Genomic DNA, 21390 nt, shown 5'->3' on the forward strand with positions numbered 1-21390 from the left:
AAATAACTATTACGAAAATAATGTAAACATTTGTCTGATTGCTAAACCATCAAAATATATCACAAAGAATTTATTTCCTAGAAAACAAGGAAAAGTGCATTGTAGCATATGAATTTGCATATGTATAATACACATTTTTAGTGTATATATTAATAATCTTCAAAGATCTTGTTGAATATCATTCAGTGCATGTGTAAGTCGTCTTATTTTGTTTTCCATGGCTTTTTTATTGTTTGCCGTTTCCTGCAGAAGCTGCCGCATTTCTTCTTCAACATAGTAAACCTGAAAGAACACATGGAGATCAAATAGAATTCTTGCTTTTCCTTAATATACCTAAAACCATATAATCTTGGCAATTTTTAACACTGATAAGCTATGCAAGAGTGATATGCTTATGTTTAAATAAGCAATGCACTACTTTTGATGCTGGATGCAGTAGCAGAATTTTGCTTTAAAAAAGGTATTAGTTTGCTAGGAGATAGTAATGTATCAAACCAAAATACCTACTATGCAGAGAAAGCACCAGTTGTCACACTAAGGAAGAATGCAGTATATGACAGGAACAGTAACTGTTAACACTGGCCTGGGTGAGTGAAATTAATTACCTGGCATAATCATCATTATTCTTGCCTGTATAGATTAGGAAATATTAAGCTATCGACTCGTAACAGCTACATAGCATGGCAACTTTACTTTGCTTCGATACAGAACTTCATGATGGTACAGTTTGAGTAGTAAACTGAACTGCTGGTTGACAGCCAGCTGAACATGAACCAGCAGTGTGCCCAGGTGGCCAAGCCTGGCTTGTATCCACAACAGTGTGGCCAGCAGGACAAGGGAAGTGATTGTCCCCCTCTACTTGGCATTGGTGAGGTCGCACCTCGAATACTGCATAGTTTTGGGCCCCTCACTACAAGACAGACAGACATTGAGGTGCTGGAGCGTGTCCACAGAAGGGCAACGGAGCTGGTGAAGGGTCTGGAGCACAGGTCTTATGAGAAGCAGCTGAGGGAAGTGGTGGTGTTCAGCCTGGAGAAGAGGAGGCTCAGGGGGGACCTTATTGCTCTCTACAGCTACCTGGAAGGAGGCTGTAGCCAGGTCTGTGTGTCTGTCTCTTCTCCCAGATAATAAGCAAAAGGACAAGAGGAAACAGCCTCCGGTTACACCAGGGGAGGTTTAGGAGGATATTAGGAAAAATTTCTTCACTGAAAGGGTGGTCAAGCATTGGAACAGGCTGCCCTGGGAGGTGGTGGAGTCTCCATCCCTGTAGGTGTTTAAAAAACACCTAGATGTGGTGCTTAGGGATGTGGTTTAGTGATTAATTTGGCAGTCTTGGGTTAACAGTTGGAACTGATAATCTCAAAGGCCTTTTCCAACCTACGTGATTCTGTGATTAAGCCACGGCTGTTTCCAGCCAGAGATTAGCCAGATAGATACAAACAGGTGACTTCCAAGCACCACTGTTGTAGCAGCTTTAGAATAAAAATTAAAATACAGTAAACATGTAAGTTTAGTATTAAAATTACTTTCTCATTTGCTGCTTCTATTTGTTTTTCCTTTTCGTTTGCCAGCTGCAATAGCTCTTCCTGATGGGCTGCCAACATTGACTCAAGTTGTTTTCTAAAAGCATTATCCATTTCACGAAGCTTTTCCACAGCAATCCTAAAAAATGATAAAAAAAATTTTTAAAAAATCACATTCCTGCAAACAACTGAAGTATTTTGCTTTGCTCAATTCTGCCTTTGATAAGGCTTTAATAACACAGGCACGAAGACAATTATTTCAATATCTAGCATCAGAACATGTCATTTTTTCAAGCATGTGTTCTAGTTTCATGCACTGTGTTTAGGGCTTCTGGCACTCCTCTCAGCAGAAAGAGTTTAATTACTAGCAAAGAATATGAAGATTTGAGCTTCCTACTGTCAATATGGGTAAGAACTCCACCTATTTTCAAACATCTACTTAGGCTTTTGCTTCCTGAGAAGCCAAAGACTGAACTATGCAACCCTGTAAATGGCCTGTAAGCCTGTGTCTCACAGAAAGAGAGAAGTGTCTGCTTCACAGTAGAAGTATTTCCTTGACTGCAAGCAAATTCTGCTTTTAGAGGATAATTCTATCATACGTAGCAATAGAAGGCAAGGCAAATTATTCCACTACACAACTGATTTACCACAAAATTTTGAAGCAAAACAGAATTATTTGGGACAGAATTTCAGCTTCACTACTGATCATCTAACAATTTCAAAACCTGGTACTATGGACTATTTGAGGTGGTTGGTTTTTGCTTAATTGTGGTTTTTTTTGTGAGTTTGCTTTTTAAATCAAACACAACCATCAAGTTATTTTCTTTCATTTATTAATCAATAACCTTCCTTAAAATAATATTGAAAGTATAATTCATCAAAGTATTTAATTTAAAATTGTAAAGCAAAAAATCATCATACTAGCTTATTCCTTCAGTAACACTGGGGTTATCACTGCTAGATAAATATGTAGTAAATAATTAACTAGCTATTCCTTTCTTAAGAATAGTTGGGAGGAAAGAAGAAAAGAGAAAGGGGCCAAAGGGTACAGTAAAAATCATACTAACAATCTGAGCTTATCACAGGCAGCAGTCTACCATACTTCTCTATAATTGAACACATAAAATAACTGAGCATCATCTAAGGCCCTATTTTCTGGGTTATGAGTATTTGTTTCTGTATCATCTTGTATTTACTATTAACTGCTCAAAAAAATTGACAGTACAAGAGAAACAATAAAAGAAACTTAAAACTTGTTGCTACTTGTATGAGAAGAGAATGACAGGTAACTGTTACAAACAGTCTGTTTATCACAGGCTGAAATATTAATTGACACCAAGCTGGGGGGAGTGTCGCTCTGCTGGAGGGCAGGAGGCTCTGCAGAGGGATCTGGGCAGGCTGGACCGATGGGCCGAGCCCAGTTGTAGGAGGTTCAACCAGGCTCAGTGCCGGGCCCTGCCCTCGGGTCACAGCAGCCCCAGGCAGCGCTGCAGGCTGGGGCAGAGCGGCTGGGAAGCTGCCTGGGGGAGAAGGCCCTGGGGGAGCTGGCTGATGGCTGGCTGGGCAGGAGCCAGCAGTGTGCCCGGGGGGGCAAGGGGGCCCACAGCGTCCTGGCCTGTATCAGAAACTGTGTGGCCAGCAGGAACAGGGCGGTGACCGTCCCCCTGTACTCGGCACTGGCGAGGCCGCACCTTGAATATTGTGTTCAGTTTTGGGCCCCTCACTTCAAGAGGGATGTAGAGGTGCTGGAGCGTGTCCAGAGAAGGACGGCGGGGCTGGTGAAGGGTCTGGAGCACAGGTCTTAGGAGGAGCGGCTAAGAACCATGGGTTGTTTGGTCTGGAGAAAAGGAGGCTCAGGGGAGACTGTATAGCTGTCTGCAATTACCTGAAATGAGGTTGTAGCGAGGTGTGTGTCTGTCTTCTCCCAGATAACAAACGAAAGGACAAGAGGAAAGAAACAGCCTCAAGCCGCACCAGGGGAGGTGCAACTGGGTATTGGATATTAGGAAAAATTTAGATTGGATATTAGGAAATATTTCTTCACTGAAAGGGTTGTCAAGTACTGGAGGGAGGTGGTGGAGTCACCTTCACTGGAAGTGTTTAAAAGACGTTTAAAGGTAGCACTTAGGGACATGGTTTAGTGGTGGACTTGGCAGTGCCAGGTTAACAGTTGGACTCAATGATCTTAAAGATCTTTTCCAGCCTAAACAATTCTATGATTTATTAGTATTCTTGTGACAAATATTGAGGATCTGTCCTCAATTTCCTCCAAAGTGCATGAGGTATTTTCATTATCCTGCAGAGACATTAGCCAAGCACTGTGGCCCCCCTTCTAAGCCCACATGCAAGCCACAGCTGCTTGGCTTGATCTGCAATTTGCAACCAATTTGTCCCACATGTTCTGGTTACAAGCTAAAAGGTTGACAGGCTCATGCTCAAAGAAACTCTGCTACAGACTGTCCCTCACGTGTACAAGCATCTTCACTGCATGACTCCAGCCAGCATGTTTGATGACTGTATAAGAGTCCCTATCATGCAAACGTGACATGAAGTTTCCTCACAGAGGTAAATCAAAAGCATTGTGGTGGAATGAGCATATTAGGGAGGAAGGACTGTAGAGTCCAAGTATTTTCAAAGAAAATAGGAACATAGCTAAGTTACAAGGAAAAAATACTGTAGCTGGATGCTAGTTTCACAAAGTCAGTCACCTGTATAGCAAGAATTATGTCTATGCACACAGAGTTTGCGGCAACTGGGCTCACCAAGTACTTAAAAAGGCATTATGCATTTTTTCACTATATAATCACACATTTCTGTACAATTATTAACAGGGCAACTCTATACCAACTGAGCAGTCACAAAATAAGCTATTAAGGTGCTCACCTCTGAGTTTGAAGACTTTTGTTTCTCTCTTCAATCAACCGTTTCTCTTTGATATCGAAGCTCTCCTTCATTTGTTTAACCTGCACCTCCAGCTGACTTAATAGGTCTCCTTTACCTTGCCACTTCTTTTTCAGTGCACTGAAAAATAAAACGCACACATTTACAATGGATATAGATACCACTTCTTAGAAGGGAGTAAAAAAGTTTTCCATGCTTCCATTTTTCTATATTTCTGTGGGTTTTAATAGCAAGCAAGTACTCTCTGACCATAGAATAACTTCAGAGCAGTGTTGCGTACTATGATGATCTCAAAGGATTATTGCCACTTTTGTCACCTGTGTGCATTCTTAACGTCATCAAGTTCTACTTCTTTTTCTTCTAGCAGTTGCTTTAATTCCTCTTTTCTTCCATTTAGCCTTTCTAATTTTCCCATTAGCTCTTCAAGTTCAGCAGCCTTTTCATCCAACTGTACTTGAAAAAGTTTCCGAGCTTCCAGATTTTCTTCATGCTGTTTTCTGATTTGTTTATCTTTTTCTTGTAAGCCCTTTAGGAGATAAATATTTTAGAACACAAACTCCCTTCATTTTAACTTTATTGTTAAATATACTATATTCAATAACATAACTATATTGTTAAATACCCTTTAAGAATATGTGTTTAGTCTATGCTGGAATAAGGCAGAGAGGGACATGTGAAAGTTTACTCTTTAAACATATTATTATATGAAAAATACTTAGTAAAGTGATAGCCAGTTAAATAATCTTCATCTGAAAGATGTCAGAATTAAAAACCAACAAAACATCAAAACATAAATCTGAAGTTGAAAGCAAGTTAAGAAAAAAGTTTATAACTAATACAACAATTTATTCTACATACACAAATCACTGAGCTCACATTCTGTTACGTGGCTATATAGCTTAATGAGTAACGCATCTAACCTTGACTGACGTAACATGCTATAAAACTTTGATTAATAATCTAAAGTCTTACGTTTCTAAATGACATGAATGGAATTAATAGAAGAAAACATAGTAGCTCTTCTGTTAAAATACTGATTTACAAGAACATAATAAAGAAAAAAATATTTACATTGTAAAATAGATCTGAAGCAAACTTTTTTTTCCTTTTCTTCTAAACACACAGGAAAAATTACGCTACCCTAGCTTTTCCTCTTACAAAATCATTATCAAGAATAAGTTGAAGCAAGGCAAAGAGAAGAAAGTCTTCACATATATATGGCTCAAAGAGATATTTTAAGTAGCATCTCTGTACACCACGTTAAAACAAGGCCCTCATCTGCACTCAGTGAAATCAATTGCCACTGACAGCCTGATCGTGCTTGCTAAACTAGGAGTGCAGAGCCAGCTTTCATTACAGACTTTTACAACAACTTTCACTGCAAGTCTTAATTTTAAGTAAGCACACAAACTGTCAGACATGGCACTTACTTCTTTTAATTTCCTAATTGTTTCTGTCTGATCGTCCACTATTTTGTTTTTAATTTTTATTGTATCACTGTCATGTTCCTTTTGCTTTTTTAACATCTCAACCTCATTCGTTAAAACTTCAATTTTTGCCTCCAGTTTTCCCCGATCCTGAGCAAGATGAGCTCCTAGATAAAACAGGATATTCACACTACAGCACTCATTTTACAAATGACTTCAAGTTGTAAAATGTTGGAGGAGGGGGAGGGAGGCGAAGGTAATAACCACCTTAAAAATCAAACATGACCATTTTGCCCACTAGAAACACTGCAGGGCTTTAATCTGTAGGTAGGTAAAACTTAAAGAGGAAACGTAGATCTGAAGGTCTGTATTTTATCCTTTGTGAAATTCTCTGATAAAAGTCCAGTAATTCTTACAGACCCAGCTAATCTCAAACAACCCACAAGGTGGTGCTGAGTTACATGAATAGTGAAAAGTGATAAAAGCCCAAGCTTTTTTTCACCCAGCAGTTAACACTTACTTTTTTTTAACATATATACTGAAATTTTCCCATTAGACTTATCTGATAGAAAAGTAGCATTACATAACAATATTTACAAATCCATGTTTTCCTAGTTTCATATTTGAAAGTTTTTTGCATAACATCATGTTTTTTTGATATTTTTGGGAAATAGGTAAACTGTATTTGCAAATAGCTCCCACTACTGCTGTTACAGTTCCTATAATGGCCTGTGTACTACAGAAGATTATTTTAGCATGCCATCTTTACAACTGCATAAGATCAACAAGGCATCCTTTAAAAGGTATGACACTGAATACCAACAATTTCTTTCTACAAAAGAAAAAAAAATTACCCTGTTGTGCCAACTCCTGCCCCCATATTTTCCTTTCCATTTTTAACCCGTCTATCACAGATTCCTGGGCTGTCAGCTGAGAAATAAGCTTTCCATTTTCCTTTTTCAGAAGTTCAACCTGAATAGCCTTCTGTTTGTGCTCCTCAATCACAGTTTCAAGTTCTCCAGTTCGACACTACGAACGAATATTAGAAAAACACAATTAGATCTTTTAAAACAACTATTCAAAATTTCACACCAATATAAGTGGCTAGGAAAGTAGTACTTACATGTGACAAAAGAAGAAGATACTGCTTGCATACAGTGTTCTATCTGCATCTCTTCCCAGTAATGAAACACAAACGATTTGCTTCAAATAGACATATTTCAATCCCAGGAAACTGTAAAGCTGATTTCTAAATACCCACCTTAAATTATGCAGTTATGCAGGCTACTTTTTGTTTTACAGATTACAGCTGTTTAACGTAGCTATTTTTTAACCTTGTTTTTAGCAACATCACTGATGGGCAGAATCTTATTCTGTACAGCAACACGCAGTGTTTGTACACCCCAACAGCAACATGTAGGGCAGGAGATGAGAAACAGCTGCACAGGGGTTGTACTGCACAGAAGGTTTAACATAAAGAGGGACTGGATACATACATGGACTGGCTCACACAACAGTTTAAAGGTTGTGTTTCCAAGATTTTTAAGGATCTACTTACTACAGTATGTTACTATACAGTGATCAATAGCAGAAGATAAAGCAACTGTGCCCACAGTATTTAACCTTAAAATTAGACAATTAGTAGATTAATGACTAATACTGCTAATTTTATGCAACTCTTAGATATTAAGCTGCTAATAACTACACTTGATTATTTATTCAATTTCATCTTTACCTCACATACAGTGGCCACTGCAGAACTGTATTTCATTACTTTGTATTTACAAAGGGTCAGGGCGATTAATATAGGTTTTTAAATCTCAGTGAAGAGTGGCCACTTGATTATACACAAACTGTTAGTGCAAACAAGGCAAGAAGTGCACTTCTGAAGACATGAGTCTAGATTTTGCTTTATGAGGAACAGTGTTTGTGAGAAACAGAAGTGCAAGATGCAAGAAAAAAAGGGTGATGTGGAGTACTAGGTTTTAGTGCAACAGGAAACTTAACGTCTTTCAGTCAATCTACCTCGTATGGAATTGTTAGCTTTTATAGATAAAATATTACCAAAATATCATGTAGGTAGTTGAAATGTTTTGAAACAAGTACCTTAAGGTTTGCTGTAGCTTCTTCGTTTGTTTTTGTTAATTCTGCAATCTTTGCTTTCTGTTCTTTCACTATACTTGTCAGGTCTTGGATCAGACTTGCCATCTCCTTTTCCTTTTGTTCGAACTCAAAGCGGGCTCGTTTATGTTCAGCTAGATCAGCAGCAACACTGTCAAAACCCTCTTTTACCTAAAGTTTTATAAGATAAGACTTGAAAAATGCTAACATTTGGAAAAAGTGTGAATACATACACACAAATGATGTTTGAATTTCAAATAAAGAAGGAAACAGAGGTTCCTCAACAGTATGGGAAATCAGTTAATATCTGAGACTAGTTTTCTACCAGTTTGTTGGTGATACCTCAACTCTAAAAACTGGTTCTTCTCAGCTACAAATTGGTAAAAACAGAATGAAAAAAAACAAATCAATGGGTAGATGGGAAGTAGAGCAGAAAACATATCTTAGGAAAAGAAAACAATGCCTTGACTTAATCTTATTGTTAAGATTAATATTAAAATCTGGACAGAAGAACTTAGAATTAATTATATTTTTTTCCCTTGCAAGAGAAAGCTTTGAAGGGTGAAACCCCAGTCTTTTCTTTCCCCTCTTCTCCCATGTATTAAGTCAAGATGAAACATTTAAAATTTTATTTAACATATAAAATAATGTGAACACTAGCCATAGAAATAAGTTATCTAAGGAATTTCATAACAAGTTTTGAATTTGAATTTCAAAATGCTATCCAAAATTCAGTTTTGAAAATTTAAACAATAGAGAACTTTATTATTAAATACATTAGAATATATGTAACCATAACCCTAGCAAAACATGAAGGAGTTTTTACAGTAATTTAGTATGTTCTAATAGGTCAACATCTTTTAAAAGATATTAATACCATCAGACAGAAGGTTTTCTAAATTCTTTTGATTAACTTTTACTTATGAACAAAAATGCTGGGCTTTTTGAGTGCTGACTTGGCATTTCCTATCTGTGTTCCAATCATTGATATTCCAAGGCTTACTACCCATACTTTTAGATGAATCCTTGAAGGAGAGACTTTGGATCAAAAAACCCTCAAAACAACTGCCCCCTCAAACCCTACACATTTAAGAAAACTACAACTACATTTAGCTTGAGATTAAATGTTCTCTTAGTCTCACCTCTTTAAACCTTTTTGCTTCAATGGTTAAAGCTAAACGAAACTCATCTTCTAACTCTTTGTACTTCTGGTTTAACGTATTAATTTTCTCCTGAAATTCTTTAACACGCTGTTCATGCCTCTGCTCCTCTTTAGCCACTTCCTTTGACAAAGCATCTTGAAATTCAGGTCCATTTAAAGCAACTCGGGTTTCAAGTTCTTTCCTGAAGTTAAACATATACTTGAGACAAGACCTGCAGTATCTCACAATACTGTTTAATTTTCATAGAATTTCTTAAAAAGGACAATAAACTACGTAATAAATGGAGTAAATGCCTCAGTTTCACAGACAGATTTCAGTCTTGTATGACAATGGCCCTGGGATGAGGAAAACTGTGCTGAGTACTGTTAAAAACACCCAAAGGAATAACCTTACTTTTAAATTCAAACTGCTGTAGAAATTATTCAATTGCTCTTTTGCTGTTAGCGTTTGTTTGCTTTGCTGTTAACAAAGATCTGGAAAAGACATTGGAATCGGGGGAAAAAAGAACTGTATAACCTCTTCTGCAGTCATTCTCTTCATCCTCACTCAACTGTTTCTCCTTGTTCAGACCCAAAATCTGAAAAGCAACAGCAGTGGAGACCTAAAGAGTTCCAGAATATGTCCTTCCTGTCTGAAAGCATCCCTATAGGAGAATGTTATAGCAAAAGTACCTGTACTTTAAGACTATTCTGTTCATCTGTCTTAAAGCACAAACACAAAATATACCTGCTGTCCTTCACATTACGTCTTTTGGAGATGTATGAGATAATAACTGGAAGTTCTCAAAACACAGCTATCAGATTCTTCCCATCTAAACCTGCAGTTATCTTGGTATTGGAATAAATTTATCCTTCTAAAATTAAAGAACTGTAACCAACTTATTTTATGAACAACTTCCTTCACATACTAGTATACCACACACCACTTGTTGCTTTAGTTTGCACACATATTTAATTGTATTAGCTAAATAGTACAGATCTGGTGTTCAAGTATTCTCCAAGAAACAGGAAATTTTGAAATGAATGAGGAAAACAGCCAAGTTTTCCTCTTCAAACTAAATGGGCAAGTCACCAACCCACCCTAAAACAAGATACTATAGAAGCTGACTTTTATTTTTTTTTTAAACTTCGTGTTATGTAGTATATGCAGACCTTCAGACAATAAATCATATGTGATTTTTTTTAATCCGATTCTTTCCTCAATTGAAATATTTAAAAGGAATTCAGCCATATAATAAGACAAGAACCTATCAAATGAAAGGCTGGAAAAACACAGTTGCCTACACTGTCTTTATGAGTCAGGAATCTACAAGATATGAAGATATGCTTAAGTGAGCAAGAAAATGGGTGGGAAAACACCTACATTTTTACAAAGACCATCTCTCCCATTAACAAAAGAGCAAACTACCAAAACCACAGCCACACTTTGCAGAATGGCTTTAAACAAAACACATTTGCAACACTAGCATCTCCATTAACTTCTGAAAAGAAAATAGAAGACCCCATACCTTTGCTCTTGCTCTCTTAATATAAGAAGTTCATGTAGTTGTTTTATCTTCTCCTTCTGTTGTCGAAAGGATATTCTAAGTAACTGTACTTCTCTTTCATTTGCTGATGCTTTAAGCTCTGCTTCTTGCACCTGTTTCATCTGTGTTGAATTAATAGAAAGAGGAACAAGATTTTCTTAAAACTGTAATCTGTTCTTCATGTCTTATACTAGAGTACAAAGGAACAGGTGCTTTATTAAGTTTTACACATGTCTACCTGGGCCATTATGTTTACAGCAAACACCACAACTGTATTTTTCACAAAATGTTATGGAATGTTATTATGTTACCTAGCCCAAGACAAAGGAATGTTTTGTGGTGTGTGTTTCGTTTTTTTTTAGCTTAATTTGTTTTGTTACACTTGCAGAAATTTAAGACAAGATTTTAAAAATTAAGTCTTAGATTAATTTACTACAACACACACAAAAAAAGCAACTTTTAGGAAGAACCAAGGACAGTTACTTAATTTGTATGAAGAACCCAAAAGTGGAGAACAAATATATCTGCAGAATGATTTCCTCAGTTACAATCTCTGGTATTGTAATACTTGCATTAGTTTCAAGCAAAATATTTTTAGATGCATCCAATATAACTTTTTTAAACACCACAGTTACCAAAATCTGTATCTTATTGTTTTACAGTTTAAAGTTGCTGAACAGAGCTTCTTTCTAATGATTTAATATATATTATTAAATAATATATATTAAATATTATAAATACCAGGTGACATAATCCACTTTTTTCCATTTGTTGCAAATTTTTATGAATAAATCCATCGTATAATCTTAAGCCTTTTACATACAAAGCTGTCTTTTCTGACGCAACAAGTAGGAAAAAAATATGAAAAAAGTTATAAAAAAAGGTTTTAATTACTCATGAAATGGTAATTCAGAATCAAGACACTTCAGAAGGCTCCAGATTAGAATGTGTAACAGAAACAGCGGAAGTGATATTAATGGAGACTTTCTTACTCTTAATCATTACTTGTAGCATTCATTTCAATCCTATTGTGATCAAGTAGCGAGCAGTAACAACTATCTTGTCAATCTGTCCTCCTAAGCAAAGCAAAGGGCCTCCACATTCTGTACTTCCACAATTCTAATCTCTCTGCTTTCCAGAGTATCAAATCTGTGAATGGTTAATGGACTACTCAAGATTAGTTTTAAGTGTCAGTTATCTAATGGCAGAGCTAGAATGCAAGAAACAACTGGTCTGATTTCCAACACTCACAATAAAACAAACAAACCCCAATCTCCACAAAACAAAAAAGACCAAGTAATAAAAAAACCCCAACCTAAATCTGTTCCTGCAACTTGATTTTTGAACAATTAATCAAAATGAAAAAAAAAAAAAAAAGAAAAATAAAAAATTAAGGAACATGTAAGGCATGTCCTGCACTGATAAATAAAACATTGTTTCCAATGTTTATCGTCTCCTGCAACGTCCCTTAAGATACATAAGCACTGCTGCATGTTATGAGTTCTAGCTTCAAAGTGCTAGAGGTACCTAAAGTTCATACAGTAACTTCAGTTGTATGAAAATCGTTATGAGGCTTGAGTATGAACTTAAGTTCTCATGTTCTACATATTAAGCCTCTTCATAAGCAACACTTAAACTCATCCCCACTGCATTCCTGTTGTTTTGCGGATGAAGTGAAGCAATTCTCTCCTAAACTGCAGTATTTAAAAACAAAAATTTCAAGTGAGAACACATACAAATTTAAAGACTGCTAGAAAATAGGGTACAATTTAGATCCATTGTAACTTATTTATCTTGAACCCCTTAAAGAAGTAATCTAGTAATGTTGACTGGAATCCTTGAACAGTGACTACCATAAGTAACCAAAATTTACCACTGAAGCTAACTGCCAATGTGTACTATGAAAAAGCTCTATAAAATATTCTAGAGTTTGTTAGGCTTAGAGAATCATGATTATTCTTTTAAACATAATTATTAAAGAATATTTCCTACAGAATCTTAAAGACAGGAACAAAGGCCTTCCCTTAAAATTCTTCAGTTAATAAAAAAGATGTTACTACTATCAGAAGAGATTACTTCTACAAACTCAAAGAAAAAATAAAAACCTCATATATAAATATTTACTTTCTTATAGAAAAAGAAAAAAAACCAAAAAAACCAAAGGCCCCAAAACCATCCACTCTTCTCTAAATCACTAATTTAGCAGTTTTCAAAATGACAAGCAGATACCTGATCTAAACTGAAGGTCACTTCTAGATCCGTAATAGCTTCAGGGTCTTTACAGGTAAGGAAGGAAATGGAAGAGCCACTCAGGTGCCTAAACAAGCCTAAAGTGGAGAGTGGCTAATCCATAACTTGAGTGGCTCTTACAGTTTGGCTACCAGCACCCTCCCCAATTCTGTTTCCTTTCAGGGTATTTGAGCAACAACACGCCCTACAGCACCACACTAGCAGTTCAGACACTTTTCCCAATGGATATATTAGGATTCATTTTCTGTAAGTGGATGCACTCAGTGACACAGGAATAAGAATCAAACAACAGGAACAGATACTGGAGGATGGAGCATTTGACCACTGAAAATTCATCAGTTAATTAGTCAGTCAGAAATAGTGGCAGTATCTGGTCCAGCATCTTGATTTTACGTATTAGTATACTGAACAAAGTGCCTGTGGCAACAAAAGCATCATTATCTTCTCCAGCTGTAAAAACAAAACCAAAAATTCCAAGCAAACAAATAAACAACAACAAAAAACAACCCGAAACAACCAGAATCTTTAAGTTCTCAGCAATTTTTATGGTCACAATTAAAATCATCTGATTCTTTAGATCAGCAAAACAAACAACCACCAGATTTTCATACCATTAGTAAAATCTTTACTGATTTCAGCAACATTTTTAAAAAGTTGATTTTCAGAAAATATCAACTCTCAGTGTTAAGTACATAGGACTTATTCTCCTTTATCTTAAAACCACATCCATGACATATTTATAAAATACGTTAATTGGCGATTAAAAAGGATACTTGTCTTTTTGTGGCAAACTCAGACTTAAGGCTCGTAAAATATAGCACGTATTAATATCTAGGACTATAGTAGCCATCCTGTTGTCGTTGTGTTATTTACTCATGGAAAATATTTACCTCTGTTGTTCGTTGCTGCAGCCTCTGTGTCTCCATCTTGGACAGTGTTTCTTCTAAAGCTTGCATGGCCTTCTGATGTTCTACTTCTTTGTTTCTTGCCCGATTTAACTCATTAGTCAGTCTTTCAGTTTCACCTTTCAACTGTTGGACATCTGCCTGCAGTCTTGCTTTAATATCTCTCTCTCTCAATATCAGTTCCTTTAGCCTGAGAATAAATGCCATTAAAGTATTACAAACATTTTAGTATTTAGTTTGATGCCAAATACATTGAGAAAAAGACATTAGTAAGTATTGTAGCACTATATCTTGTTCTTTGCTGAGTTTTACTATTTACAGCACTATCATGTAAACCTGTTTAAAAATACTTAAAATATTACTGAAGTAATGTGTATCATTTCTAGATGAAGTTTCATTTTGAAAGAAACTAAGCTGGAGACAACCTCATAGACAGGTCTTTAAGGAAATAACATTCCAGTACCACTTTGCTTTATACAGTAGTCAAACATATAGTATCAATTTGTAATTTAATAATTTTCTTCAGAAAACTTTAAAATATCCTTAAATATTCTAGTAATTTTTGACATAAGATCTATTTCAAATGAAAAGGAACATAATAAGCCTCTTATACAAGGTAGTAACAAGTAAAGGTGCAAAGTGGACGTAAAACAAAAAGAAAAAAAGGAAACAATCAGAGCCAGACATGAATGGCAACTCAGGAAGCACTTGGCTTGTTTCCTCCTTACAAAAAGGAAAATGTAACTTTGATAACTACAATGCAGTTAAGAAAAAATAAAAATACAGCAGACATCTCCAGTCTTAGCTGAGAACAAACAATACGTTGTTAAAAGAGAGAAATCCGGGGGGGGGGGGCCGGGGAAAGATGCTGCTCAGAACTCACAAGGATAATGGTAGCAGTCTATAGGAGATACGCTAGGCCTGACCTGCACAACATATTGCCTATTGGCCAACTCTAGCCTGACACAAACATCTTTGTTCAAGTGCACCATACAGGAAAAAAAGAACACTGTATGTATAAGTGAAAAGGGAGACTGGGAACTGGAAGATGAAAATACGACATGAGACAGCTACTAGGGCTTGAGCTACAAGGTAAAGTGTAATTATGATAGAGACTGCTTGCAAAGTAATGGCTAGAAATGGAGGTAAATAGACATACCGGTACTGTTCTGAGACAGGAACAGGAAGAAAGCTGCAGAAAGGAATTTCACATTAGGCAATACTGAGAGAAATTCTAGCACTATGTCATGATGCATTATTTTCCAAGCATATTGTTTAAAGCTGTTCTCATTTCTTCAGTCTATAAATTGAATTGTCTTGAATTAATAAAACCAAAACAAACTTTTATGCTACAGCACTGTTTCCCCACCTGTCTGAAGTGTATACAGCCATACTTTGAATATTCTTTTCTTCTTTTGCATGTCTCTGTAGCTCTCTGACATGTTCTATTAATTTCTTCTCTGCTTGCTCTGCTTTCCATCTCTTTTCTTTCTCCTGATCCAGTTCTCGAATCAGTACCTAAACAATAAGGCGGCAAGCATCAGCTTAATAGAAAACATTCCAGTGTGGCCAAAAAGGACAAACAATATTCATAATTGTAGAATAAGATATTTTGTCTTTCTGGAATTCATGGATGACAAAGGGAAGTGCAATCAACCAGGCCAAAAATCACCATAAAATGAAATAAATTCTCTCCCAAAGACAGTGCAAGAACTCCACAACTTTTTTGATACTATCTACATGCAATTATTTTTGTCACTTCCCACATTAAAATTTCACCAGGAGACATATAGTTGTCTTCAGGTGAAGACATACTCATATTTAACTTGAAATGATGCAAAACATACTTGGTATGTTGATTCCTCTGTGGCATCTGAATTCATTTCTTCTACTCTTTCTATATTGCTCTGTATTCCAGTTAACTTTTCAGCTTTTCTTCCCACTACTTCTAAGTCTCGAGTATCTGATGATGAATTGGGATAAGTGTGTCTCTGACTGGAGCGTGGACACTTTGAGGAACTCTTCTTCTCTTCCCTATAACAGCAGGACATCAAGGTGTGTTTAAAAAACAACAGGGGATTCAGACACTTTATAACAGGTCAAAATTTTAGAGTTCTGTGTAGAAGTTGAATTGTACAGAGTACAAAATCACACAGAAAGTAACTTGCAAGCAAATCATAAAACAAACAGCTAAATTCAAATCTTCAGGTGTAAAAAAAGTAGGACTAGCAGATGCTACCTGAAAAACACCTTATGATCATGTAGCTATTAAACAATTTTAGAGAAGCAGAGTAGCTGTAGAGCTGCAGTGGCTGACTAAACTAAAATATTCCAATTTATATCACCTTTTATTCATCACTTCCGATATTTACTATATAAATCAAACTACTATAGCATTCTCAGTTTCATCACCAAATATGGGCAGTTATATCCTTGACCATCGTTCTGACATCATAAAATCTTATTATTATTTTTTAATGACTCAGTTCCTCTGTCTGTGGAGAATTTGTCTGTAACCACAATTTAAAACAAAGATGAAAATGTAAATTGTTAGAATTCTGAAAGTGTTAATTTTGGAAACTTCAGATCAATTTCCTTTTCACCTCAAGACAGAAAATGCTCATATAGGGAAATGACCAAGCAAAGGCTCAGCAGCTAGCAGTTTTCACAGCATTATTAACAGAGCTAGTTTACCCAATCTACCACTTTCAGCCAAATGTTTCAAGTCAAACTACTAGTTCACTCTGACAATATTAATCTTAACTAATTTTAGCTTTATACTGCAAACACTGGGATACCTGTCAATTATTTTATTCTTAAGATGATTTGCATGACACCTAGTAGATAAGGTAGTTCTACGGTAAGTAGGGATCTTGCTTCTTTTCACAATCTTTCTGTTGTTCTCTTTCCCACTCTCATTTTCGCTCTCAGAAGTTGGATCTGTGTCTCTCTTAGCTTTCAGAACATTTGGAGGAGCTTCCCTTCTTGAGGTATCAGATACCTAATAACAGATCAAAGTTTTATCTATACAAGTTGCAATTTCTAACCGGTTAGTTTCTCACACTTATTCAGGTGCTGTTTTTAAAAAGTTCACACAAAATAATTTTGATAGAAAAGTAAACAATTGCTCCCAAACAACCTCCTCCCCCCTTGCTAAAACATTTCATTGCTTTGAAGACAATATAAACCAAACAGAACAGCATGTTTGAGAACACAGCTGTATCTTTGAAATACCTGAAGTTTGGCAAAATCCCTAGGCAGAGCAGCTTGGTGCAATATATAAAACAAATAAGCAAGGTACGCCACGAACTGTTACAAAAACATTCCTGACAAACATATGAGACCAACTTAGACTATTAGCAAAATTAATTTTCACCAACCCTGTAAGCCAGGTATTTTGCTGTGTTTCATATTTTACTCTGGTTCAGTTACTATATTGATGGCTTCAGAGTAAAAACCAGAAGACAATTTTCCAATATACTACGATCAGTAGTTCTCCCAGTCCCAAACACTAGGGTTTTTATTCAGTATGAAAGTTTTCATGATTCAAAGTGCAATCAAAAGGTACACCTCATTTTACAAACAAAACTTTCTGTGCAATCACAGAAAAAAATTCACCTTTTGCAGTATCTGTGAAATTTGATCTTCTATTTTTTTAATCCTCATCTCACTGAATATTTTATCAAGTTCAGCCTTCTCTGGTTCTGAAGATGAGACAAGCTCTGTAGAGGAGCTCATGGCACTTTGTACTGGTATTCTTGTACGCTGATGAAAATGAGCTAATGCCTGGTCAATATGAGGTGTCAACACCGGTAAGGTAACATGGTCCTATGAAAAGGAAAGACAATCCTTGTAACATTAATGAGTTGCATGCAATATAAAAATGAAACGTATCAATTTTAAAAACAGTACACACAAACTATGGCACCTGGTCTCTGGATAAGGGGAACCCAGATGAAACCGAACAGCCTAAAATGTCTTCTAAACACTGCAAATCTGAACAGTTTTCTTCTGCTGGGTCCGCTGGTTCAGCAGAAATATTTCTTCCATCTAGAGTTGTTAGCTGAGGCAACGCCTGAAGAACAATTTCTCTATAACCTTGAGGAAAAGACCAGATTTAAATTGAAATTAATCTCCAAAGGCAATATCTAGCGTATGTCATCTTAAATTATGCATTGCATTTTTAACAGAAGACAAAAAGGAGTGAGTTATTTGCAAGTGTCTCATCTTTCCCAACCCACAAGACTTTCAATAGACAACATTACAAAACAAATTAACTGGGAAGCTGCCTGCCTAGTCCTGGTCCATATGGGGATTTCCCCACCACCATCAGCATGTTGCAGTTGCACAGACAACCTTTTAATATTGGCCTACTGCACCAAAACAGTTGTATCAAGTATAAGGATAGACAAATATAAGGTAAAGGCAAGTTCTGAAAGGCTTACGTAACCTCATGCTTCTTCAGTTAATGAAGTAAGGCGTTATGAAACTGTAAAGCATTGAAAACAGATTTATTTAAACTGATAGAATTTTGGCTTCTGAATGCTGCAGCTTTGAAAGCAAGTGCCACCAAAAAGGCAGATATGAAGAGGTATGTAAACACTTACAGAAGAAAATTAGTGGAATTTCCCAAGTTATCCTGGTAACTTTATAATAGCCTGTTACTGCATCCATGGTGCCTGAATTCATTTGTAAAACTTGTTCATGGGTGCTTTTGAAAACCTCAATTATCTCTGAAGTTTCTTTCTAAGAACTGTACACATACTATACCTGTATCAGTTACATGCTCATGATATGGTTGCTATTTTGTAATATTGTAGTTCCTACTGTTCTACTCTTTGTAATGAGACTATCTTTGAGCTGTCTTGAAAGTACCAATCCTCCACTTCTATGTTCCTGTAAGAGATTTCCCCCTCTCTTATACAGAAAGAAAAAAACCAAAACCTGCAGCAAAACAGGATGCTACAGTTTAACTTGTTTGAACACAAGGTGTAACATTTGAACAGTGAAAAAAACCTATCCCAAACCCAGAAACCCAACACAACTGAAAGTGATGTATCCACACATATTCCTCCAGGTTGGCTCCATGCTGCTAGTGAAACCACTGCCTATTTTGATGAAAATGCTGATTACTGCAGAGCATCTTAGTCTATCACTGCTTACTGAAGCTGTGGGACAAGGACAAAAGGCTAACAGTGCTTATTACTGATCTTCCTCTTGTGGTCTCTATCAGCAGACAAACATCTACTTCCCATGCCTGCCCGCATTCTATATAGTTCAATATCTCTATCGTCATTCTTCACATTCTCCACCCACCCACATTATAATATTAATACTCCTTCCCTCCTATTTCTGCAATACTTTCTCTTCCCATCACTCTTTACCTATCTCCAGCCTTAACCTAAAATAATATGTGTAAAGTTGAGCCTTATCAAAGCATACAAGTAGATAAAATGTTGAGAATATGCCCAGGGGGAAGAAAAAGTATTTTTTTTAATGGCAAACAGATTAATTTTGACAGAATTTAGATTCCTGCGGGCTGGTCAGTTTACAAAAGGGTTTGCAAGCTTCAGAACCTGGCTCACAGCTTAAGGGAAATCACTGACGTAATGAGCACAAATTATTTACCTAACAGGAGACCCATACCTGCTCTGTGACAAACTGGATTGGCTTTTCCATTTTTTTCCAGTGTCAGATTTGTCAAACAGCGCAGCCCCTTTGTGCACTGAAGTAAGTGATTAATATTGTTTACACAGTTGCTATGTAGGTCAATATGGCTAATCTTATGACTGGTTCCATGAAGGTACTGAAGTCCTGAAAATTTGAGAAAAACCACAAAATAACGATTTCTGAAGCAATCCTAGACTATTGGGTTTAGAACAAATAGCATCCTGTTGAAAAACATTCAGCAAATAATATATCATAACTGGAAATGATCTAACAACTTTTGCTCCATATCCTTGTCTACATATATTAATTAGCTAAGGTACACTACCACACAGTGCAATGCTTAAACTAGTTATAAGAGCTAACTTCAAAGAAATAGATTAGTTTAACTGCTAAGCAGCATGTAAAAATAAACATTTTGCTTGAAGTTCCTTTTTGTTACTCAGTTCATTAACAAAATTGTTACCAATGTTTTTTTAAATCTTCTATTACAAACTCCCTTGATTCTACAGTTTAAAAATCTTAGAAGTAAAAATTCACCATTTCAACAAATAGATTTAGAAAAGAACTTTCACATCATATCCAGAGTTGCATTTTTGTCCTACAAAAAGGAAATATATGAATCTTTTGGAAAAATCTTCCTAAATGCTTCCAAAAGCATTTTTTTTGAAATGTTTAGTATACTACTTAGTGAACAAGCTTGGCCTCGCTGTATACAGGAGAAGAAAATCCAGTTCTGAACAATCCTTGATGTTAGAAACTTGAAAGCTGATAGTAGCAGCAATTGCACCTTTAGTAGCATTACTCAGTCAATTGGCTGAACAACTAGAAGCTTCTAAAAATAAACTTGGTCAAGTTTTTAAAAATTAATGTCCGGCAAATGCTTTTTACTGCACTGCACATGCTAAAGTCACTTACCAGAGAGATCATGTATGTGATTATATGACAAATTCAGTAAAGTTAAATTAAAGAGCTTTTCCAGTCCTAAACAAAATGAGGGGAAAAAAACAACAGACAACAGTAAGAATTTCAGAAGAATGCTCTGCTTTCATCAAATCAAAACCTGCAAAGTAAGCCTTTAAAAAGCATAACCACAAATTACAATAATAAACTACAATAAATCTAAAAAATATATAAACTGTTTCCCTTATAAGTTAACACCATATTGCTATGATAAATCATACAAAGACTATATATTTTTTTAAATTTACACAATAATATGGTTAGTAGCTCACTAACTTCGCATAACCTTAATTATATGCATACTTTCCAGAAGCAAGCTTTAATGCAACTCTTAGAAAAGCTTCACGAGTTGCTGAATAGACATAAATAAATATTGCAGACCTTCCACTTTCGTTATCAGGTTACAGGATAAACTTAGGGTGCGCAGGTTTGCCAAGGAATCTAACCCCTCGATCCGGCGGATTTCGTTTGATGACAGATCTAAATGCTGCAGATTCCGGAGGTGGCTGAGCCCTTCGATTCTGGAGATGCGGTTACAGTGCACGTTGAGCGTGTGCAGGCCCGAGCTCAGGGACACGTCCAGCAGGCTGCGAAAAAAAGGCCCCTGTCGCCACCGGGCAGCTTCACCCCCAGGCCGCTCCACCCGCACCCGCCCAGCGCCCCGCTCCGGCCTCCCCTCATCCCGAGCGCCCCGCTCCCAGTGCCGGCTGCTGCGGGGCGCCATTACGCTCCTCACCTCTTAACGCCCTTATCCATGAGGCTGAGCTCGCCAGCGATGGCGCAGCCCCCCGCCATACCGCCGGCCCGCCCGCACAAACCGCCGCTTCACTTCAAACTGCCCCCGCCTCCCACGGGCGACGCTCCGCGCTTTACGGCTAAGACGCAAAGCCCTCACAACGACGTGGCCGCCAAGCAGCGCCTCCCCGCTCCCCCCCCCGGGCCCCG

The 21390-nt window shown here is 36.8% G+C and overlaps 1 protein-coding gene across 1 annotated transcript; it reads right to left on the bottom strand.

Moving 5' to 3' along the window:
* Positions 1 to 45: 45 nt before the first annotated feature.
* On the bottom strand, positions 46 to 21347 carry LRRCC1 (leucine rich repeat and coiled-coil centrosomal protein 1). Its single transcript, XM_080381856.1, has 19 exons — positions 21182 to 21347; positions 20827 to 21032; positions 20401 to 20466; positions 19462 to 19629; positions 17744 to 17913; positions 17434 to 17643; positions 16614 to 16816; positions 15663 to 15849; positions 15185 to 15333; positions 13801 to 14005; positions 10643 to 10782; positions 9115 to 9316; positions 7958 to 8143; positions 6706 to 6880; positions 5855 to 6018; positions 4742 to 4950; positions 4407 to 4544; positions 1527 to 1662; positions 46 to 282 (listed from the first exon to the last, which is right to left on the bottom strand). The coding sequence occupies exons 1-19, from the start codon at positions 21238 to 21240 to the stop codon at positions 160 to 162; spliced, it is 3096 nt and encodes a 1031-aa protein (XP_080237982.1). The 5' UTR covers positions 21241 to 21347; the 3' UTR covers positions 46 to 159.
* Positions 21348 to 21390: the final 43 nt, after the last annotated feature.

The sequence above is a fragment of the Falco punctatus genome (genome assembly GCF_963210335.1).
Source record: "Falco punctatus genome assembly, chromosome: 3".
Lineage (NCBI taxonomy): Eukaryota > Metazoa > Chordata > Aves > Falconiformes > Falconidae > Falco > Falco punctatus.